Source organism: Schistocerca serialis, chromosome 9 (assembly GCF_023864345.2).
Source record: "Schistocerca serialis cubense isolate TAMUIC-IGC-003099 chromosome 9, iqSchSeri2.2, whole genome shotgun sequence".
NCBI classification, from domain to species: Eukaryota; Metazoa; Arthropoda; class Insecta; order Orthoptera; family Acrididae; genus Schistocerca; species Schistocerca serialis.
Genome location: NC_064646.1, coordinates 257,127,781 through 257,152,721, shown reverse-complemented (window position 1 = coordinate 257,152,721; position 24,941 = coordinate 257,127,781). Strand labels below are relative to the sequence as shown.

At 44.5% G+C, this 24,941-nt stretch overlaps 1 protein-coding gene across 1 annotated transcript; it reads left to right on the top strand.

The window, feature by feature from the left end:
• Positions 1-2,792: 2,792 nt before the first annotated feature.
• LOC126418559 (larval cuticle protein 16/17-like) lies at positions 2,793-24,404 on the top strand. Its single transcript, XM_050085372.1, has 3 exons — positions 2,793-2,935; positions 16,996-17,126; positions 22,999-24,404. The coding sequence occupies exons 1-3, from the start codon at positions 2,924-2,926 to the stop codon at positions 23,300-23,302; spliced, it is 447 nt and encodes a 148-aa protein (XP_049941329.1). The 5' UTR covers positions 2,793-2,923; the 3' UTR covers positions 23,303-24,404.
• The last annotated feature ends 537 nt before the right edge of the window (positions 24,405-24,941 follow it).

Genomic DNA, 24,941 nt, shown 5'->3' with positions numbered 1-24,941 from the left:
TAATGATGTCCATTCCAAATCCTGTATCATTTCTGTGAAACTCTCTCCCATATTTCGCGATAATAAAAACGTGCTGCCTTTCTTTGAAGTTTTTCGATGTACTCCGTCAGTCGTACCTGGTAAGGACCCCACACCGCGCAGCAGTATTCTAAAAGAGGACGGCCAAGCGTAGTGTAGGCAGTCTCCTTAGTAGGTCTGTTACATTTTCTAAGTGTCCTGCCAATAAAACGCAGCCTTTGGTTAGCCTTCCCCACAACATTTTCAATGTGTTCTTTCCAATTTAAGTTGTTCGTAATTGTAATACCTAGGTATTTAGTTGAATGTACGGCTTTTAGATTACACTGATTTATCGTGTAACCGAAGTTTAACGAGTTACTTTTAGCACTTATGTGGATGACCTCACACTTTTCGTTATTTAGAGTCAACTGCCACTATTCGCACCATTCAGATATTTTTTCTAAATCGTTTTGCTGTTTATTTTGATCTTCTGATGACTTTATTAGTCGATAAACGACAGCATCATGCGCAAACAACCTAAGACGGCTGCTCAGATTGTCTCACAAATCGTTTATATAGATAAGGAACAGCAAAGGGCCTTTAACACTACCTTTTGGAACGCCTGAAATCACTTGTGTTTTACTCGATGACTACCCGTCAATTACTATGAACTGTGACGTCTCTGACAGGATATCGCAAATCCAGTCACATAACTGAGACGATATTACATAAGGACGCAATTTTACTAGGAGCCGCTTGTGTGGTACAGTGTCAAAAGCCTTCCGGAAATCCAGGAATACGGAATCGATCTGAAATCCCTTGTCAATAGGACTCAGCACTTCATGTGACTAAAGAGCTAGTTGTGTTTCACAGGAACGATGTTTACTAAACCTATGTTGACTGTGTGTCAATAGACCGTTTCCTTCGAAGTCATTCATAATGTTCGAACATAATATATGTTCTAAAATCCTGCTGCATATCGACGTTAACGATATGGGCCTGTAATTTAGTGGATTACTCCTACTACCTTTCTTGAATATTGATGTGACCGTTACAACTTTCCAGTCTTTGGGTACCGATCTTTCGTCTAGCGAACGGTTGTATATGATTGTTAAGTATGGAGCTAATACCTCAGCATACTCCGAAAGGAACCTAATTGGTACACAGTCTGGACCAGAAGACTTGCTTTTATTAAGCGATTTGAGTTGCTTCACTACTCTGACGATATTTACTTCTACGTTACTCATGTTGGCAGCTGTTCTCGATTCGAATTCTGGAATATTTACTTCGTCTTCTTTTGTGAAGGCATTTCGAAAGGCTGTGTTTAGTAAATCTGCTTTGACAGCACTGTCTTCGAGAGTATCTCCATTGTTATCGCGCAGAGAAGGCATTGATTTGAAACTTCCTGGCAGATTAAAACTGTATGCCGGACCGAGTCTCGAACTCGGGACCTTTGCCTTTCGCGGGCAAGTGCTCTACCAACTGAGCTACCCAAGCACGACTCACGCCCCGTCCTCACAGCTTTACTACTGCCGGTACCTCGTTTCCTACCTTCCAAACTTAACAGAAGCTCTCCTGCGAACCTTGCAGAACTAGCACTCCTGAAAGCCGGCACGGTAGCTCAGCGTGTTCGGTCAGAGGGATACGTGCCCTCTGTAACAAAAAACTGAGTTGATCGATCAACAACAACATAAACGGATGTCTTACGACGTCCTCCCCGAGAAGATGCAACGAACAAATGCGAACAAAAATGCCGCCACGGTAGCTCAGCATGTTCGGTCAGAGGGTTAGCTACCCCCTGTAATAAAAGAAACCTGAGTGAATGGATCAATAACGAATTTCAACGGGCGTCAGGTGACGTCCGCCACGAACAATTGAAACGAACAATAACGAACAAAATGAGATTACACAAAAGAAGTTGGTAGAGCAACTGCTCGCGAAAGGCAAAGGTCCTGAGTTCGAGTCTCGGTCCGGCACACAGTTTTAATCTGCCAGGATATTTCATATCAGCGCACACTCCGCCGCAGAGCGAAAATCCCATTCTGAAGGCAGCGATTGTTTCTTGCTGCTAACATACTTCACATACGACCAGGATCTCTCTGGATTTTCTGCCAGCTTTCGAGACAAAGTTTCATTGTGGAAACTGATATAGGCGTCTCGCATTGAACACCGCGCTAAGTTTCGAGCTTCTGTAAAGGATCACCAATCTTGGGGATTTTGCGTCTGTTTAAATTTGGCATGTTTGTTTCGTTGTTTCCGCAACAGTGTTCTAACCCGTTTTGTGTACCAAGGGGGATCAGCTCCTTCGTTTGTTAGTTTATTTGGTATAAACCTGTCATTTCGACAGCGGCATTATGTGCGAGGAGATTGATTGCGCAGATCTAAAGGTTACAGCAGAGCTGTCGCCGGTAGAAAGCCGACTGCACGTTGGCTTTTATCTCGAAAGAATGGTGATAATTGAGAAGTCAACAGAGGACGTCGTGGGTGGCGGAGCTCTTCCGCGTCGCGGGACGCGCGACACCTCGTCTGCCGCTGGTCAGTGACGGCGGGTCCTTTACGTAAGCGCGGGAGACCTCGCTCTCTGGGAGCCGGCGCCCGCCGTATGTTTGGGCTGGGGGTGGAGAGCCGTACCCCTCCTCCGGCACAGCCCCGCGGCCTGGGTGTGGATGCCGTCAGAGTCGGGAGCAGGGCGCGCGTGCCAGCCAGACAGCGGGCACCCTCCCCCCTCCACCCCCCGCTGTCGCGCTGCCCCCCTCCAGCGCTCCCTGGAGACGACGCTGGAAGACGCCCTACCGACCGGTGAAGAGCGGCGCCAAAAAAAGCCAGCCCGCCGTATATAAGGCCGGTGGACAGCGGCGTACTGCAGACGCACTTGCCGCGTGTCCTCAGCAGATCAGCAGCAGCAGTAGCAGCAGCAACAGCGACCATGCAGTCCTTGGTGAGTAGTCACGTGAAAAGCTGCCAGCGTAGACGCCGGCTCGTGATCTAGTGGTTAACATCGCTGTCTGGGTTCGAGTCCCGGCTTGGTCGGAAATTTTCTTCGCCCGGGGACTGGGTGTTTGTGTTGTCCTCATTTCATCTCGTCGTAATTTACTCACAAGTCACCGAACCGGGCGGGCGAACCAGCCCAGCCGGGGGTCTCTCGATCCATAACGCCATACGATAGTTTCATTCCATTTTCTCATGATGTATTTCCCTCTAGCCTAGTACGAGTGCAGACTCCACCCTGCATATTTTTTCGACGATATGGACCATCATAGATTCTGTTGGCACACTATCTAGGTCGAAAGTCTTCTTCACATTTGCACCTACATATATACTCCTCTATCCAATGTATTTTCTGTCCTACTCTATTCGCACCTTGAGCGAAGGAAAAGTTGTTGTCAATATTAATAGTTTCTGCTTGTTTCTAGAGCGCCGCTGCACCGTACTTGTGTGCTGAGTTAATGAATACCCGCTCCAGCTGCAACATTTCTGTCCAAGACCAGTTTCGTCTTTTATATGGAAGCTGTTATCCAGTGTATCACAAAATAGCGTTGTAGCGAAGCCCACTTCTCTGGTCCGCTAGGAATTGCTTCAGTACAAAAGCCAAAACCGTCTCTGAACTGAAATAAAGCAGCAACTGTAGCGGATATTCATTAAGACTGTAAGCACGATAGTACCGCTTATCTTAACCTCATAATCCCTCAGCGAGATACACGATGACGACTTCCTCCAAGGGTTACCATGGAAGTTGTCCGATCATTTCTGTTGCACTATCATAGTAGCTGTACCGACCTGTTACGATCCCAACATCACGGTTTTCAATCCGTTTCATGTCTGCTGACATGCCTGTTTGATAACCCATAAACACTGGAACAATATTTAAAAAGCGTAATAGTTTGTCGCCGCTTGATGATACTTCTTTATTACGACTGATTTCTGTGCTCAGACCATCGTCAGGTACTAAACGACGTTTAGACCAGCTTAACACGACGATCTAAAAAAAAAAAAAACCTATGGCGTCAAATAGAATAAAATTCGTCATGTATCACTGTTGTCGAGTAGTAAAACATGGAGTCCGGCACCAGTATTTTATGCAGAGGCAGTCTACAGACTCTTCATATATAGAACATAGTCTAAAAATTTTTTTATTAACACCGTAACATATGATGCATTGTATGCTGTTTGATCCATAGTCTTTATATCGCTATGTAATCCGTTTTAAAACAGGTGAGATGGTGCAGTGGTTAGCACACTGGAGTCACGTTCTGGAGAACGACGACTCACACTCGCTTGTGGCCATTATGATTTAGATTTTCCGTGATTTCCCCAAATCGCTCCAGCCAAATGCCGGGATGATATCTTTGAAAGGGAACGCTTGATTTCCCTTTCCTTAAAAAACAATCCAAGCTTGTGCTCCGTCTCTAATGACCTCGATGTCGACGGGACGTTAAACTGTGTTCTTCCTTCCTTCCTTTCGCCGTTTTAAATATCTTAAGCCACTGGAACCGGTTTTAATAAATACTGGTACAGAACTCTAGCGTTGTTCGCACTGCGATTCTTGCACAGATGCACTGCACTGTCGCAGAATCTTCCTAAATGATTTTGCTTGGTCATCCCATTTTCTAGCAGTTCTTGCTATTACACCCAAATACTTACGTGATGTAACTTGCTCAGTTTGCCACCTGATGGTACGATCTCAGCCTCGAATCACATCGCATTAGTACTGTTAAGAAATAAAGTCAACAAACGGCCACACCTTGCTTTATATTGACGACAGCTTTTCGTTTTACATCCGAATTTTCTAATATCCCTTTCCAACGGAACAGTACACTTTTCTCCAGCGTGGAGGAAGATATTGTTTCTCCCCCCACATCAGAATATTTATCTGGGAAATAATTTATTCTGCCAGCGCTTTGTTTATAGTCATCGATGTATTTCTTACAGCATTACGAAGCATAGTTAAAAGTAGACAGGCTGTATTTCTCAGATCACGAAGGAACTACAGGGTTTCTTTACCCAAGACTTATTTATCCTCTGGCAATGATTTGGTGATGTGAAAAATGCCAAGTTCCATCCTGGTTATAAGTCTGCATTAAATTGCAATTCCCCCCTACAACTACCTACGTGAGTTCAAAGCTCGGAGGATCCGTGCCTGTAACACACTGCCGTAAAGGTTAAAGAGAGTTATACTATCTGCTACTCTTCCTAACCGTGGAAGCGTTTTCGTCTGCGAACGTCCCTCATTTCCAGCTTCATATATTCTGATCTAATATCTAACAGCTTTCCCCTTCTACGACTTCTTGTATCCTCAAGATGAATAACTAGAGTACATAAGCAGTTATCCACTATTGTCCTGTCTTCCTCCACTATTAAACTGCGACAGTGTCTTCTATACGATTCAATGTGGTTCCAGGGTAGACGCCCATTCACTCTGAATGCTAGAGGTTTTAGTGGGAGCCAGTAGTAAATGCCTTGACATTAAACCCCGCGGCAAGAGTAACCACAGCCCAGCACTTCGCTTAGTTTCTGAGTCCTCTGCGTGTGCAGTAACTGTCGCGCGCGGACATACCGGAGTGGGATGGTGGCGGTTCGTTGTGGTTAGCCACAGCACGAGAGAGAGAGAGCCCCAAGCTCTGCTGAGTCAGCGCAAGCCTCTACAATGAGTAGCAGCGAGTAGTACACGTCTCGTACTCTGCAGTCCTACTCCGCATGCGCTACAGCTCTGAACCTTAGGGTCTTGTTCAAATGAATAATTTCTCGCGTACGGGCATGGAACAACATCTTCATTATAAGGCTACCTCTCTTTTAAATAGTATTCCGTATTTTTTATTGAGCACACAACTTTCCTTCCACAAGACTTGTCTAGTAAAGGAACCACTGCGTACCATTCATGTAAGCTTGACATCATTTATAAAGGTTCACAAAACTTACTTTGGTTTTGCTGTATCAGCACGGATTAACGTGACTCGTCGACTTCCTCGAGATGACAGTAAACAATTGGAAACCCAAGAAAAATGCACGCCTATCATTCAGTAACACTTCTGTGGTAGAAATTTTGTGTGAGTGCAATGTAGACCAACGACGAGAAGGGAGAAACTCTGCTCATCTGTGGAGGACGTAAGTTTGCAGAACTGTACTGACCGGCGTGGTTTTTCCTTGAGTTTACTTTTTTGCTGTCACATCCAGCAGGTGGACGGATTATGTTACCCCAGATACATATACTGTGTGCTAGTAAAGTAGTTTTCTGTTTTTAATAACATCGTGTTTAAGTGCATGGTACAGTGTGATACGTTTTTGAACAGGTCTTGAGGAGAGATTACTAGATAAAAAAATAGGGTGCTATTTAAAAGGAGCTATTAATATCTTAGTAACGAACGAAGTTACGAGAAAGGCTATCATGCTGGTTAATGTCCCAGTGGGAGCTAAACAAAATCTGCTTAATCCCTTTCCAATTATCTTCTGGATAAAGTTTATTAGGTTGTTCAAGATAAACAGGACAATACAAATGATGTAGCACCAGCCATCCTGTATCAATATACGCAATATGAGACCAGTTCTCCGATTCTTCCTTCATGTCGATGGAAGTTACAGGGCAGTCAGCTCCACAGTCTTGGGGATAGACATTTTTTCTTTCATTTTTGTTGTATTTATTGATTGTCATTTTACACGCTATCGATTTCGAAGTTAGGTCAGGTACTTTGATAGGACTGAAGAACCAACCAAGTTACGCAGGTTTGTGCTTTCTCCGACTGCCTCTCAGTCTGCATGTACCAGCTTCCCTTGAAAATCGATATAACTGTGGAACTGTAGGGAACGCTAAAACAAGTAGTCTATACTGGGCGACGCGTCAGATAGTGTGAAGAAGAAAACATCATCAATCCGACAGGATGGAATGCTTTCTAGAAAATGTAGGCCTGTACGTCGTTCTCCACGGCTAAGTATCTTGGGAAGCGAAAATAGCGGCACTTGCCGAGTTACAGAGGACCGTAACTACTCAAAGACAGAGCAAAAGTAAGTCGCTCGCTTTGATATTTGCAGGCGACGCAGTTGGGAACGGGTCAAGTTGCAGGAATTGGAATATTGGGAGAAGCAGGTAGAATTCCCGTTGATGGTAGTGTTGTACAAAGAATAAGTTACGCTCAGTAGTCCAAAAACCAAATAGAATCTGATTCCAGTAAATAGGAGCACTCACCTGATAGTTACACCATCGCAGATCAATCATTAGAATCAATCACAACCTCAACTCGTGGCAGCCATCAGGAGCGTTTCATAATAAATAAGCCACATAAATCTGGCATGGAGGGATGAGATGCGTTTAAAGAAGCCCAAGTAAGTCTAAAACGAATCTCTGTAATGTAAGTTTTTACTTAATATTTATGAGTCTGAGACCTTTACAGATTTGTACTATGGGAAGAGATCGGAAAATCTCACATAAGGGGTACGGAATGTTCCACAGTATGGGATACACTGGTAAAAGAAGCAGTTAATCGTCGGAAAGCTTACTTTCAAATTACTATTGCGTACGTTCCAGAACAAGTCCAGTACAATATTGTTTTTCTTTCCTATTCATCTCTCATAATCGCAATGAGAGTAAAATTGTATAGGTTGAACTTTTACGCAAGTGTACCTTAGTCGTTCTTCCATTGCACCATCCACAGGTGTAATAGAAGAAGGTGAGATAATACTGGTACATCACGCACCCATCGCCCCATGCCGTACGGACGCTATCAGTTTGTAACTTTCAGATCGGTCAGGAACTGTAGGCCGGTATCTTTCCCTACCTCTTCGATCGCATACTAATAGCTAACATTCATTCCATTGCCGGCCGCGGTGGTCCCGCGGTTCTAGGCGCTCAGTCCGGAACCGCGCGACTGCTACGGTCGCAGGTTCGAATCCTGCCTCGGGCATGGATGTGTGTGATGTCCTTAGGTTAGTTAGGTTTAATTAGTTCTAAGTTCTAGGGGACTGGTGACCACAGCTGTTAAGTCCCATAGTGCTCAGAGCCATTTGAACCATTTGAACCATTCATTCCATTCGATACGTCAATCTGAACTCCACCTGCTAAACCCATTTACGAACGCCCATTATTCTGATGGACTGAGAACGGAACCGAGGCGCGCCGGCAAGTAGATGGATATCCCGTGCCACAACCGGTCTCAGCGAAGTTAGCGGACGGATTCCTCCACGGACGACCTTGAACTGGCGGCGGGGGTGGATTCCGAGCCAACAGTCTCTGTGTCCGCACGCCGGGGCCTCACGCACTGCGAATGTAAACACTTACGACGGGCGAAGTATCGCCCTGAAAGTGAAGTGGCCGAAGAGGCGGACTTATCCTTCTCCGAGCGTTCCCAGTATGCGTCCGGAATCCGAAGTGCTTGTTTTCGTGAAAATATGTATGCGCATGCCTAACAGAATACTGAATCCGTGGATGCCGCTTACCGAATCATCTCTGAAAAGGTCTCTTGAAGATCACAATAATTCGTCGTCTGTGTCTGAAGCATAATTTTCGTAGAGTTACAGCAGATTTCGTCCTGAGTGATGTAGACATTATTGTATAACCTCATATTGTATATTACCTTTGAGAAAGCACCAAAGCTATCTAACCGCGCTATAAACTGTAGTGTCGTTTGGTTCAAATCCCAGTCCAGTTGTCATGAGTCTTGCTTTCTTAGATCCCTATAGACGAATGTCGATATCTTTCCTTAAGTAGACGACATGCATGTCCTTGAAACATCGTCATTTTGTTTTCCGTCTCTATTTCGACGCGAACAAAGCTTGCAGTTTTAATTCTTTTCTTTTTGGCACCGTTATAAGAGAAGGGTTCCATGTCTGGCGACTCATTTCAACTGCCACGCAACAGAATCGATCAGTTCGTTTATTAAAAATGGCAGATAGGGAAATATGTGAAAGCTAAATAAAGAAACAAGAGAAAGACTGTAAGAAAGCTTTCGTAGTCCGATTGACCCAAATCTCAAACAGCTGCTACGTTGCCAGAGTCATTGTCACCGACGATATTCTGTGTTAATTACCATATAGATAAAAATAAATGTCAAATCTTTTGTTTTCAGGCTGGGTCTTCCAGCTGGTTTTGTGCTGACTATCACGATTCTTTCCTAAGCCAATTTCTTGGTTCCTAACGTACCATTAATAGTGGAAGCGTTCGGCTCAACACATTCGTGATGAATATTAAAAGTTATAGACTGTCTGCTTACGTAAGACAGTTCTTGCAACTGGAAATGTTATAGTCATGGAATCTGTTTGCGATTTAGAAATTAAGCGTCCTCGGTAGAGAAAATGAAGATACGAATTTTACTCCCTTGGAAGACCTCCAAGAGGTCTGTTGTTCAGTCGCCTAGTTAGAAAGGCTTTCCTTCGTCGTGCACAGTGGATCCTATCTTTAGCAAAATATGAGTTTTGCGTTAAGCGCGTGTGTCTAGTGTAATATCTATAGAGTTATTAATGATGATGTGGGGGAGGGACTGCTGCCAACAAACAGCTATCCCGGACGGCATCAAGGATGCCACGGAGCTTAGAGGATCGTGTCATACGAAAGGATCACCACCAAGAGCATCACGTGCTCTCACTACAGGAGGCACTGCCAAGAAGTTCGAAATTTCACCCAGGACATCGACACAATATCTATTAATAAGGAATTTTGCAACAGTTCCCCTCCTCCGCTGGTCACTTGTGGTGAAAATTTCTCCCACCATCTGGATCTTGGGCTACCCCGAAATAGAGCGCCACCGCACAAGCGCATGTTATTGAAAGCGTCTACGGAGGCGGGCTGTAGAGATACCATTAAGAATACAACTCAACATCACAACGAAGAAGAACAGGGAAGGAAATCGGTCGTGGCCTTATTTAAATACTTGTCTCAAAATTTTCATGGGTACCACCAAAAAGGTGCTAGATTATTATTATGCTGCAACTAGTGGTAGCAACTTCTTGGTGCCATGCATAAAGCTGTTGAGCACAACCCCATAATTTGCGTTACGTGATGTTGGGAAACCACTTGGATCCTACAAAAGGATCACTTTGCTCTCGTCTGTGTACAAGCTTCTTCTGTACCACTTCGCACAGTTCGATGCAGTAGAGTTTCAAAATGGCTCTGAGCACTATGGGACTCAACTGCTGAGGTCATTAGTCCCCTAGAACTTAGAACTAGTTAAACCTAACTAACCTAAGGACATCACAAACATCCATGCCCGAGGCAGGATTCGAACCTGCGACCGTAGCGGTCTTGCGGTTCCAGACTGCAGCGCCTTTAACCGCACGGCCACTTCGGCCGGCTGCAGTAGAGTGACAAGTACTTAGTTCTGGCAAGTGTGAGTAACTCGGCGAGTTCAGTGATCGGCTCGCACGATACTTGCGTTGCTGGGTTACGATCCGGAACATCGCGCTGGCGCTTAGCCCAAACGGGTGTCGGTACTGCGTACTGATCTGCATCTGCTAGCCGTAGTTCAGTGGATTGGGGCGGGGGGGAAATCTGCGCGTTTAGCATTTTGCTTTCTCGGAACGTAATAGAAAACCTATAATAGATTTCTTGATGGCGAAAAGAATGCTTTACTGCAGGCAAGAATGACGAGCACGTTGCGGTTATATGGGTATTGGAAGAAAATATGACAGATTTAGAACTTTTCCCTGGGGACATGCATGTTCAGATAGTTCATCCAGAAAAAAATGAATGAATTTCGTTTTAGTACTCGAACTATGGAAAATTAATGTAGTAAGACCACTGTATTTGCAAACGTCGACGACGAGGAGGCTAAGGCTAAGTCCGCGTAGACATTTATTCTTTACGAGACATTATGAGCACTTTTCATATTCATATGTTTTCTCTCTTTCTTAATAATAGATTTAATTATTATGTAACTGATATTGCTTAAGTTGTCTTTTCAGGCTGACTTTCTTAAGTGTCTGGTGCACATTAATGCACACGAATTCTCAGGTCTGTTGCCAGTAGTACCACTTGGACCGTCATTTAATTTCTGCCACGTTTTATTTTATTTTTAAATGTAGCAATACAGTAAATTATACTCATGCCGCTGCTTCCTATCTCCATGTGGTGCTAATCTTTTTTACCCCTACGTAACAACCATAGCTAGCATCCCGTAAATGCGCTTAGCGTACTCTTACCTTTCTCTGTTCCTACATATCTTACTTCTCTTTACAGAGGCAAATTAGCTACTCGTGGATGCCCATGCATGTCACAGCTACAACTTCTCCCGTTTTCCTTTTTCTTTTTACATTTCAGATTTGTTCTGGACGCTCTTCGTAGTTTCCGTGCGATACCTTTTTGCAAATGTTACCTTTTTTCTCTTTCTCATTTTCACTATGATATACATTTCATTTCCACACACTGTAATGTTTCAGAGGAATATTTTCAGACACTATTTCCTTAGTTATGTATCAGTTTTAATGTAAGTTAACTCTAACTACCGAACAAAGCTTTTTTCGCCTAGTTCAGATTATGACCTCCTCCTTACCACGGTAGTATTTTACAGTGTTGCTTATTTGGCAGCAGAATTTTTTTCGTATTTCTCTGCATATACCAAATTATTTAAATAAGTATCACGAAGTTAGTATCTTGTCCTATTTCAGCAGGTCACCATTTTGTGAATTAAAATCGTTCAGTATTCAGTTAATATGCCCAGTGGGCGTCAAGCAATAATTTCTGCAATAAGGTGTCATTTATTTCCGATATTACCTTCCATTATTTTTACCAGGGAAGTAGATATACGGAAAAGCTCCTCCATAACAAAAACGCTAGTATAATGATGCATGGGAAGGGAGGAAGAAAGATTGTGCTATCATGTCCCGTCAACGTCGGGCTCGTTAGAGTTTGTGCATAAATTCGGGGCATCTGACTTAAATTCAGTCAAACAAGGAAAAACAAAAACATGAATGCGGCGTACTCTACGTTCGGTACGGTAATATAGCGCCGATTGAAAACAGTCTGAGACCTATCTACAGTTAGCAGGTTGTTCTCTTGGCAACCAATGTTTGAATGCTAGTCTGACCTATCTGTCAGAGCAAGAGGTCCTTGAACTTGGGTGCGACGTTTGTAAGTGCAGGCGCGACGCTGCGTGAGTTGCGTGGGAAGCGCAGGTGGGCGGCGGCCGAGCCTTCAGGAATGTGCGTCGGTACACTCCAGTCAGATTAAGTCCTGTCACCGCTGGAGGACACGTTGCTCCACAAAACTCTCCGATCAGGAAGGAAGAGTTGCTTTCGCAATGGCTAAGGATTCTGTAAGCGTCTTCTGATTTCTGGCTGTTACCGTATCCAGAAACTATCTAATTTTTAAGTACACTGATAACTCAAGGATATGACACTGGACAGCCGTGAGGAGGGATGGAAAAAAGTAGTCTGTAAAATTACCTGTGTGCCTTTCGCGAGCAAATGCTCTACCGTTGGAGCAATCCAGGCTCGACCCACAATCTCCACACGCCGTGGAAGGTACGAGAGCGATACTTGTGGAAAATGAGCTATAGAGACCGGTCGTGAGAAGAGTGTAGATAGCTCAGTCGCTAGAACATTTGCTCACGAATGGCCAAGGGTGCCGGTTTGAGTCTCGAACCCGGTACACAATTGTAATCTTCCAGGATATTGCAGACAAGCGCACACTCTACTGCAGAATGGAAGGTCATTCTGGGAACAATCCCCCGGGTTGTGACTGAGCCGTTCCTTCGCAGTATCCTTTCTTCCAAGAATGATAGTGCAGAACGTCAGACACGAGAACTTCAGCGAACACAGGGATGAGATACTGGAGCAAATGACGCTATGAGGGCGGGTCGTGTCTGGGTAACTCCCAGCAAAGCATTTGAGAGCCCCTTTAGCTTTTTATGTGCCACCGGAAAAGTGATCAGACCGTCTTTTAAGCAGGATGACACTTTTTTCTGGACGCTTGTGCTGACTCAAATTTTGCTATGTCTCTTCTGAGTCCTTACCTGACGAATGATTAAGATCTACTTACAAAGCAAAAGGCAACAGTTTCCTTCTGCTACTAGTATGGAAGAGCAAATAAAACGATGCTAGGGAGAAAAACTACGATACTGCAATTTTCGGAACTTGCTAGTGCAACTGCAGGTCGTACCATCTTCATGTTGGTTTTACGTAGTTCCCCACATCACATACGGTGATCAGCGGAGTACCTTTTTCGAAAGTTTTTCATGAAATGCTCTTCAAGTGTTTGTCATCTGTAAAATGAAGCAGCTGACAATGTTTCTACAGCGTAAGTCTAAGGAAGAAAAGTAGCAACACTGTTCTTCAAATCGGTAGCGGTCAGAAAACGAAAATTGCAGAGTCACAGTGGACTACGAGATGAAAGAGCAAAATGTCAACCCGACAACATTTAGGACAGTAATCTCCTACGTATGATCAGCGAGAAGAATTCAATGTAGTAGAGCAGCGACTACACGTGGAAGGAAGGTTGGAGTCTTTTGAACCTCCTCCGCGGCGCACTTCACAAAGAGCGTGCCGTATGTGCTCTGTTATTAACAGAGCGCCTGGGAGACGTGACTGCTACGCACGTTTTGTCAGTTTGTCAGACGCGCAGCTGTTGGTCAGTCGGCGCAGTAGATGCCGGGCCATTGTCGATGCTGGGTGGAAGCCTTCACGTACCTGCCAAATAAGGACAGCTCATTCAAGGGGCCGCTAGCAACTCGAAATATCCATATGAATAGCCTCTATCCTTGTTGGGCCTCTCGTGTTTCGGTCGTCCGTTTCAACTGCGTCATTTCCCATCACATAGTTATTTTCTTTTCTTCCACATCAGACTAGGTGAATACAAAGCTTGTACCCATATCCAGCCTCATAGCCTCATTTATACGATTCTCAAACATTTAGAAAATGTTTGCACTGCACTCTTTCACACGGGATGACACTAGTCGGGTACAGAAATTCCGTCCCCGGTGTGGGGTGGGAGGGGGGGGGGAGGACGGGGGGGGGGGAGAGGGGGATGACGTGGCCCGAAGAACAGCGTCTGGCAACTCTTTACCACTAGGATTACCAAATCCAATAATTAATCATTCCAGCCGCATGAAATTACGGGACAAAGGCTAGAAAAACGAATAATAATAATAATAATAGTAATAATAAGATTCTTAGATTCCTTTTTCAACTGGTCAGCTAGGCCACCAATCATCTCATCATTTCTCATTTCTACATACCTACAACATCCAACATGCTCTCTTAATTTTTGTCTGCCATTACAGTTTTTCTCCTCTATTCCTCTCGGACTCCCAGTCAAACTATTTCCACTGTTCCTTGTCACTTTCTGATAACAACATTGTCACATACTACTTTTTCTTTCACATTTCCACTATTACCTTTTCATTTCGCACGCTATACTCCCATTCAAGTTTTAAAACCCTTTTTCCCCGAAGCGTATTTCAAATGTTTCCAGTTTAGTCTCCTCCCGTTTTCCTACGGCACTCGCTCCCTTCCCATACACAACTGCTCTCCGGACACAGGTTTAAAATCATTTTTCTCAGTCTCTTATCAATATTTCACAACAGCAGAGAGATTTGTTAAAAAAAAAGACATTTTCGCCGATTTAGTTCTAGTGCCTCTCTACGCCCGGCTCTCAGCGTCTGTTCAAAGGGAAAGGTGTGGAGGCGACACAGAACTCCACCCACTCTCCCTTCCTTTCGTTTCAACACGACACTGCGCAAATACTCATTAGTATTCGTCCATACGATACGGGTCCGCACGTGACACACTGTGAGAAGAGAAGCGAGGCAGCATCTCATTCCTTCAGTATGCCTGTTTCGAGGTTCGAAATAATGACGAAGCACCTAGCGCCATTCACAGCAAAGTAAATAGTAATCGAAGACGCTATGTAGCTGAACCAGAAGTTCGGAAGCCCTTTCACGGTTTCCAAAGACGAAGCTGCTGTGAATTACTGGTAATCCTTCAAATGTCGTGATAGTAGCTCCTGCCTCTCACACCACAAGCGTTAGCTTAATCTTTACACGTTTGCCATGTGCTCAAAGCCACTCCTGTAACCAGCTTTAGACACTAGCAAATAAGCACTCTGGACCGTGCTGAATATGTATTCGTTTACAAACAAAGACTTCCTAAAATCTCTTATTAACACACGCTGGGAGCCACATTCAAGAAGCAAGGTCTGAGCTCATCTCCGTAAATGACGTAATCACTCTCACCTTGTCAGCGCTACTCAGAATGCATACCTCAGGTGTTGGTGAGGCAGATGACTACGGAGATAAAACTTAATTGCTTTACAAACTAGCGGTTGTTAGCGGGACGACGCCGGAAGCTGCTAGCTGTTCATTAACGGTAACAGTTCGTAGTCATGTAGGGCACGATGTCCTAGTTAGCTTCTCCGGTGCTAGAATGCAACTCAGTTCGAATGCTTGACTACTAATCTTAGTTTGACGAATCCATTGCCACTATACGTAGTTACTTCAAAGGTAATACGATCCATATCGACTTACGTGTGCTGCACTGCTCCACGGTATACCTTATGTATGATTGCGGTTTTTATCCAAAACCTAAAATTTCCGCAGATGTACTATATTATTTGGCAGTTATTTATATTTGCGACGTCTGCGCAGGTTTAACGCGCTTAACAGTAATTTCCTTAATGGCACAACGCTTCAGAAAAATAAACTTTTCTGTAAATTATTCTCGATTATTATTTATTTAGATGCTGTTTCATTTAGGTTTTGACGGAGAACAAGTTATTAAGTTTGAAATAAGTACTCGCATGGCTTCATACAGCTAGTTAATTTGGGAGGAATGGGAAATATCACACATTAGACTTCGCTGATCTTTCAATAATAGTTTGCTACTAGCAGGATGGCTCAAATTTCAGTGGATAAGATTCTATTACTACATTATCAATCTGTATGTCACACTAATCTAAAAGTGATCTGGATTCTATGACCATTGCTCACATTAAGCTATCACAAGTGGTTATTTACTAGTTTATAGTTTGGTCGCTGAGGTGGTTTTTCAGGTTACAAATCTAGAGTTAAGGAGGTTGGGTTTTCATTGTGACCTAAGATTTCGTTCCGTTAGTTATTGTTGTTTCGCATATGTTACAAACGCCGTTCCAAATTAAAATTTGGGTCGTCCCGTAATTCATTGGGCTTATGCATAGGAAGAAGGCAAGTTCATAGCGTCTTCAGTAGAATCGTAATTAGTAAAGCAGAGAGTTGAATAAACGAAAAACTGGAGTAGTAATTTCACCAAGTAACTTTATTCTGAAGATATTTCTTTAATACAGAGAGACAGGTTCGCGCTTGGAACCGACTACTAAGCCTTTCGGGATAAAAAGAAAATTAACAACTGAGCTATACCAGCATATGTCAGGTCTAAATTCTGCGTATCAACGACCAGAACATCACCACTGGTCTTCCACTCCAATGAGTTTCGTGTTAACGTCATTGCACACTATCAAGGTTTGAGCCCCACTCCAACAGACGATTTCAGTACGTCAAAAAAATGGTTCAAATGGCTCTGAGCACTACGGGACTTAACTTCAAAGGTCATCAGTCCCCTAGAACTTAGAACTGCTTAAACCTAACTAACCTAAGGACATCACACACATCCATGCCCGAGGCTGGATTCGAACCTGCGACCGTAGCGGTCGCGTGGTTCCAGACTGTAGCGCCTAGAACCGCTCGGGCACCCCGTCAGCTCAGTACTTCAGGGAGCTTGTTTCATAGTATGTACTCTACAGAGTGAAAAATTAGTTCTGAGTACCCGCCCATCACTTCTTAGGTATGTTTTATCTAGCAGTAAAATTTCTTTAGCTTCTGTTTCCGGATTATTTCTATGCTGGGTAGAGTTATCGTATACCAGGCTTTCCAAGAGTAGTGTACCAAATTCCCTTAACAGACATGTCTAGTTCCGAACTGCACTGCTGCTTGCAGCAGAATCACGAAGCAACGATAGTCGCAGTAACAAATTTTCTTTCGTGATACTTGACTAACGCATCCATTTTTGAGAACTCGTTGTTAAGCTTTATGTGTGTTGCGCGTGTTTCAGGTGGTTTGTGTCCTGGCTTTGGCGACGGCGGTGTTCTGCGCGCCGCAGCAGGTGCTGGGGCCCACCACGCCTCCGGTGCCGATCCTGAGGTCCGCGCTCGACACCAACCACGACGGAAACTACGCCTTCAGGTTAGTCGCAGCAACCTAACCAAAACGGATCCATATTTTGGAAGGCAGGTACATAACATTTAGTATCCTTATCGTTTGTCCGCCACCGTAGTTGAGCGGTCAGTGCGGCTGACTGCCATGGTGCTGCCAGGAATTTTTCCTCTGTAGGAGGACTGGTACGGAGTCCTCTTGAGGCCAACTGGTGAGCTGCTCGAGCGATCAAAGTTTCCATGGTCAAGAAATCCGGCAACGGTCAGGAGAACTGTATGCTGGCCACATTCAGCTCCACACAGCATGACGCCATGGGTAGACGATGACCTGGCGGTGGGTCGGACCAAATTGGTCCGTGTAAGGACTGAACGCAGCTAACGGCCTTGCCGCAGTGGTAGCACCGGTTCCCGTCAAATCACTGAAGTTAAGCGCTTTCGGGCTGGGCTAGCACTTGGATGGGTGACCATCCGGTCTGCCGAGCGCTGTTGGCAAGCAGGGTCCACTCAGCCCTTGTGAGGCAAACTGAGGAGCTACTTGATTGAGAAGTAGCGGCTCCGGTCTCGGAAACCGACATACGGCTGGTAGAGCGGTTTGCTGACCACATGCCCCTACATATTCGCATCCAGTGACGCCTGTGGGCTGAGGATGACACGGCGGCCGGTCGGTACCTTTGGGCTTTCCGGGAGGAGGAAGGACTGAACGCGGAACTTTGCCTTATTTGACCTGCACACATACTCTGCAGTACCACAGGAAAAGAACAGTGTGTCACTTGCGTCCACTGGAAGAGAAAGTTTCACGCAATATGCCAGCTACATGACAGCCATTTAATTCTACATCCCTTAATTGTGAAAGCTGCATAGTGCTATTTCAGATCACAATTTGTACCTAGTATAGTTTTTAATATATGACGGCAATCTATTGTTATAATCCATCGGAAAAACGCCGTTTGAAAAAAAAAAGATCTAGCTCATTTGAAAAATGCACTGATGATCCAAAACTTTACGAACATTGCCCATCATGAGAGTAAACACCAAATGGTGGTGTTGTGGGCACTTGACGCGGTAAGAAAAATATATAAGCGGAGCGGAGACGAACCGCCAATCATTGTAGCGACGATACGGACCGCAAATGGCTAAATCCACTGACATATTAAGAGGTTTTGACAAAGTGCAGTGCACAATGTTTAATAAGTGCTCCCCAGTAGTCGACCCGTACGCATTCATTTGTTGACTCAACAACTTCGTGAATCACATTTGCAATGGATAGAGGATCATTTGGAACGTCTTGTCTAGTAGGACGAATTAATGCTTGTATTTACACCAGATCGATGGTCGCGTCCGGGCACGCCGTCATCCAGGCAAACAACTGCCCGAAATATGCAGCGAGCCACAGATGGAGGCTCTTGTAGGCAGTATTATGCTACAGGGGTTTCCACGAATCTTGCGGTAGTAATCGAAGGACCATGGCAGTTGTGGATTATGTGCACATTATTTTGGATCACTTGTATCTCTTCTTGCTTTGTATTTTCCCCGAAGGCAATGACATCTTCCAAGGGATATGTGATCATGCCAGGAGGCCACGATCATGCTACAGTTGTTTGTGGGGGATAATAATAAACTCACGTTCATATACTGGCACCAAATTCGCCTGATCTGAAGTCCATGGTACGCATGTGGGACGATATCTGCCGCCATTTCCCAATGGTCCGTTCTTAAGTCCTCCCAATCTACAGAACGTACGCTGATCAATATTTATTCCTGCCTATCTGGCCCTTACATGGAAGAAGCAGGAGATACCTTCGCATGAAAATTTCTTTTTAAGGGATTCAGACCCGCATCCGACCATTCTGATCTAGGTTTTCTCTGATTTCCCTAAATCACTTCAGGCAAATGCCGGGACATTTCCTTTGAAAGGGCGCGGCTGGCTTACTTCCCTAACCCGATGAGACCGATGATCTCGGTGTTTGGTCCCCTCCCCCCCAAATCAACAAACCAACCAACGTACCATCTTAACTGATTTGGCATGACGCACTGAAGTTTTTAATTAACGTGACGCTGTCCTGTTACAAAGTATAGATTCTGTTTCTAAAAGGTGGGAACAATGATTTGATGCGATACGAGAAATGAGAGTGTGTAGCCAGTAATAGGTAAAATGATGGGTCTATGAAGATGGAAGAGAATGTGTTCCCATAGATATCCTGAAAGATTACCAAGAAAAGTATACCATGTTAGGTGAGTATTGCTGCCATGTTCGTTGATCGTAATTGGTACGCTTAGAAATCAGAATATTGAAGATTTATATACACGACAAAAATCCAGTTGATAAAGAGGACTTCAGCTAGGCTCAAATACAAAATCCTAGACACCGTGAAATGTTACTTTTTCTAGTTTACACAAAAATAAAAAAAGGCTATTGGGATCAAGCGGGACGGGAAGGGAGGGGGGGGGGGGGCTAAATATCTCAGGCTGGAATATAGGAAGTGGAGGAAATTTACGTGCATACATAATGTCCATAAAGCGATTTCAATTCATGCGCAGCCTACATAATGGTAAAGTAATAAATGTCACGCTGAGGTCTATAGAGCTGATTTAAAATGACTGCATACATCAGTGAAACGACGAATCCGTGTATTGCATGCTAAACCTTACGCCCCACCAATAAGCACCTCCAGTGGAGGATGACGAGTTGAGCGTCCTTAGCTTTTGCAGATGCAAGTGTATTGGTTCTCGTTGCATTTACGAGGCCGTTGAAAGCGACAGCATGGTTAACGAACTTGAGCATCAGTGAGAAATAAACTGGAGCAAACCGGTTGTCCTTGTGAGAAGGCGCCTGGCCTTTTTTTTTTTTTAATCTTCGCTCTCGGAATCTAGATCTGCACTTCCAGATAACTCGGCTCAGGATTCCTAAACAGGTTTCTCAGGTTGCGAAAGGACACGTTTTTCATTTTTATGCAGATTCCGGCGGCGGCAGGTCGATTACCTGGCTCTTGTAGGTTGAATGACCATAGACGTCGCTGTTGACAAGCGACGGTCAACCTTCGTGGTATCTCGTTACATGCAGTAATTACTGACGATTCCTGAACCAGTTAAGAGTACGATGTATGGCTTTCTTACTTCTGGAGACTCCTTTTCGTAAGGGCGTTGTTGAAAGTAATATCCACTACTCTTTTTACCCCAAACGGGCAAAACAATAAGAGCATACATTCTTTTCATGTTATTTAGCGTACTAAATTAACGTTAATTTATACACTGTGAATGAATTATTGATTAATTATTTTTTTGGAAATCGAAGTTTTCTTCTCCGGCTTGTTGCAAAACATGTACGGGTGTTGCCTTCTATATGGCAGATGAGGACTTCACTGTTATGCATTTCTGATGTTTTTTTGACTTATCTTGCTCATATGTAACTGTGCGTACTGTAGTGGTACGAACGAGTACAGCTTCTCAACGTGTTCTCAGTTCCTGATATTATTACATGTTTGGCGATTGCCGACGCTACGACAACTTATTTTATTGCACTTGACTCACATGGGGCAGTGTTCTTATTTTTGCTACCACTTTTCAAATGTTTTTTCACCAGTTGCAGGTATAGCTACTTGCCCCAACATAAGTTCAAACGACTCCCCCTGCCAGACAATGAAATCCGTCTTCCTTATTCATCCATCATATTAGCTACAGCTTTTTCCCCCTTATCCCACTTCACGTCAGACCTCCCCCCTCTCTCTCCAACTTCTCTCACGTCTTCTCTTCTCAATACTACGGTCCTGCCCAGCAATTAAACCCCTGCTCACGTTACATCTTCCCACTCTCCAACCCAACTTTATCGCTACAGATACTACACAACGGAACCTATATTTATATTCACATCCTTCAATCCTACAGAACACCTAACGTTTCCACTCCCGTAAACCTTTCTTTTCTCCAGTCCAGGTCCTTTAAGTGCGGTGCTCGTTTGCAGTTCCTGCAACGTGTTTCAAAGACGTATTTTAGGCTTCATCTTAACCTTTTAGTCTTCCAGTTTTTATTTGAAGAATACAGTTGTTATACAAATACTGTAAAAATCCATATTTTTAAAGAGTTTTCAAAAAACTTATAAAATATTTCATCTTTTAATCATACTAGTTTCGTTTGCTGCATCTACATCCAAACACATACTCCACAAGCCACCGTATGGTGGGCGCTACCCTGTACCATTAGTGGTCGTTTCTTTTTCAACTTCAGTTGAATATAGAGCGAAGGGAAAACGACTATCCATATGCCTCGTATTAGTCCTAGTTTCTAGTATCTTATTTTCATGGTTCTTACGCGAAATGTACGTCAGCGGCAAAAGAATCATTCTGCAGTCAGCCTCGAATGACTGCTCTCTAAATTTTCTCAACAGTCCTCCTCGGAAACGATGTCGCTTTTCCCCCAGTGATTCTCATTTGAGATCCCGAAGCGTCTCCGTAATACTTTCGTGTTGTTCTAAACTAGCTTTAACAAATCTAGCAGCCAGCCTCTGAATTGCTGGGATGTCTTTCGTTAATCCAAACTGGCGAGTAATCAATAATGGGTCGCAATGAACCACACTTCCCTAAAATTTTCCCAACAACCCGAAGCCGAACATTCGCCTTCGCTACTACAGTCCTTACATACTCATTACATTTCATATTGCAATGCAACGTTACGCCTTGATATTTAATCGAAGCGACTGTATCAAGCACCACGCTACTAATACTGCATTCAAACATTATGATTTGTGTTTCCTACTCATTTGCATTAACTTACATTTTTCTACATATGGAGGTAGCTGCCATTCATCATATCAACTAGAAATTGTATCCTCCTACGATCACGCAACGGCGTCACCTTCCCGTACGCCACTATAATCATCAGCAAACAGCTGCAAACTGCTGCTTGTCCCGTCTTCAAGATCATTTACATATAGAATAATAGCGGTCCTGTCACACTCCCCTGGGGCACTCATGACGATACCCTTTTCTCTGTGGAACACTCACCGTCGAAGACAACATACTGGATTCTGTTACTTAGTTTTTGGCTGAACGACGGAATTTTGCACCACTGGCAGAAAGGGCGAGGAGGATTAAATCTTTCTTTTTCGTTCTTTTGCTACTGCCTTTATCCCGCATTGTGCGCAGGGTCGGCAGGGTTAAGTACGGATTTGGCATGGTTAATTTTAAGGGGTGGCCGGATGCCCTTCCTGCCGCCCCCAGGACGGAATGAGTGTACCCAAGCTGTCTGCGTCTACTGTAAATCGTGAAATAATGTGAACGTGTTTCAAATGTCTGCGAGTCGTGTAACTGAGGCGGGACGGGGGGACCAGCCCGGTATTCACCAAACAGAATGTGGAAAACCGCCTAAAAACCATATCCAGGCTGGCCGGCACGCCGGCCGTCGTCGTTAATCCGCCGAGCGGATTCGATCCGGGGCCGGCGCGCCTACCCGAGTCCAGGAAGCAGCGCGTTAGCGCTCTCGGATATCCTGGCGGGTGTCGAGGAGGATTAAATAACAGTTAAAAAAATGTTTGATTGCCATTTGGCTAGTCGGATAGCTTGCTGGCCTGTCCTTATGCACGACAATTACCACATTAAAACTACAAAATACCCGAAATTGTCCAGTGGTGGCAAATAGAAAGTCGAAAGCAGAAATGTTATTGCAAAAATTTTGTGCATCTGATGTACCTGTCCGAGAGGAAAATAATATCAAAAGATGTTGGATTGATTACGTCAGTTTCTCAGCAAATGGCAGAGAGGTTAAGATCTTCGTCTGCTCATAGCGATTCAGTTTTTCTATGAATTCCCAAAACTTCAAACGACATCGCCGATAGGATGTTATATCTATCATTTCTTCGTCAGCATTCAATGTTAGTCGATGATTTTTTAACATGTTTTTTGTATCCGCAGCTTCGAGACTGGCAACTCGATCGTCCGCGAGGAGCAGAGCGAGGTTCTGAACCCGGGCCAGCCGAACCAGCAGCGCGTGGTGCGCGGCCGCTACTCGTACGTCGACCCCGAGGGCCGCGACGTGGTCGTCTCGTACATCGTCGGTGAGGACGGCGGCTTCCGCGCCGAGGGCAACGTGCTGCCCAAGGAGCCCGAGATCCCAGAGGCCATCCAGATCGCGCTGGCCCGTAACGCCGCCGAAGAGGCGCAGCTCAACGAGCAGCAGCGCGCCGAGGTCGCATCCGGCCGATACGTCCTCCAGTAGGACCACCACCAACCGCCGACCACCACGATCCCAGCTGCTCTGACGACCCCCGCACTCGTATTTCGGCAGCTCCCATTGGACCTCAGCTTCCTTTGCCGTCTGCAGTAGCGTACCGCACAGTGGTTTGCACGTATTCTGCAGACAGTCCAGTAGCCACCATCCTTTGGAGCTGCCGACGTACAACTGTTCTGAGCCACCACAGAGGAACCTCAATATGACAACCATCGCTGTTCATCACGTGCAGGGGGCGACAAGCTGCCAGAGGGTTGTGCAAGCAGAATCCCCACACATATCGCTGCCGACTTTTAGAGCAGTGTGCCCAGTAAAACGCTAGATATCAATCCATAGCAAAAAGCGCGTCTCGAGACCAGATTCTTCCCCGTGTGAGGTACAACACGGTCATCCCTAGACAATGGGAGTGATAGTGTCAAGAGAAAACCTACAGGCAAAAGTTTGTAGTGGTAGTATGCCTTCAATGAAGGCGTCCATATACGTCAGAGATTGGTTAGCAGTGCTAAAATTGTTCAAGATAGAATCTTGTCAGTTTCGAAGCTGCCAATCTTGAGTTTATGTGCAATATTTTCTGTCCGTTTTCTCTTTACAGGATACTACAACACCAAGAATAAAAATTTCTAGGTACACCGGGAAGATAAGCTTTTTGTTGTGGCGGCAAACCCCACCTTTGTAGTTTACGAAACGTTAGTAGCTCCCCCACTGCCACGCATTTACTGGACACAGTGCTCTCGACTCCGATGCACACTTCACACTTAACAGTACGCACACAACTGTTGCAGGCTCTCGTCTACAGTACTATTGTACATACAGTGTTCCCACAACCATTTGGCTCGAGACGAAAGACACAAAAACGAACCTGTACAATTAGAGCATACATTTTCGTTGTTTCGTTATGTAGTTCTGCGCCTCACCAGTATGCACGTTACTGTTAAGATCGTGCCATTGCTTCATGGTCCAAACAGAATCGCTGCTCGCAGCATTGTGGCCTGAATGACTCGTCTAATTACTAATGATGTATACATTTATACAAAACGTTTGTCATCATCTGTATGTAAAAATTTTTAAGCAATAAAAATATTTAAGTCAAGGCAATGTCTTCTTTTACTATGACGTTCAATTTACCTTCCACCCCTGTTTCAAGAAAGGATGTTATCGATGGCAGCTGTAAAGAAATGTCAACAATCTCGTAAGGTTTTTTCCTTCTTACCTACTTCTCAGACTTTTCACATCAAAATGACAGCGACGTGAAACTAGTCTCATAATGATGCATAACCCTCACAACTCAGTGGAGAGGAGCATCTTGTCGGAAAAGGATAGCTGAGTGATACTCAAGAAGCTGAGAAACAACAAAGAATTTCGCTATCGTAAATGTACTAGAAATGCCTTCAAGAAGAAGAAATATTCGGCTGACAGTTTTGCAGCTTAAAAGGGCGCTTGAAATATTTGTCTTTGGACTGCTGCACCCTAGTCTGTCACTTTGGTATGAGTCTCTGAGCCTCACATGTGAATGTTTTGTAGATTGGCTACGGTGCCGACATAAGAGATCAGCTCGTCAAGGAAAGGGACGCATTTGAAATTGCCATTATAGCTATTAAAGTTTAGGTCTTACTTAAAATCAGGTAAT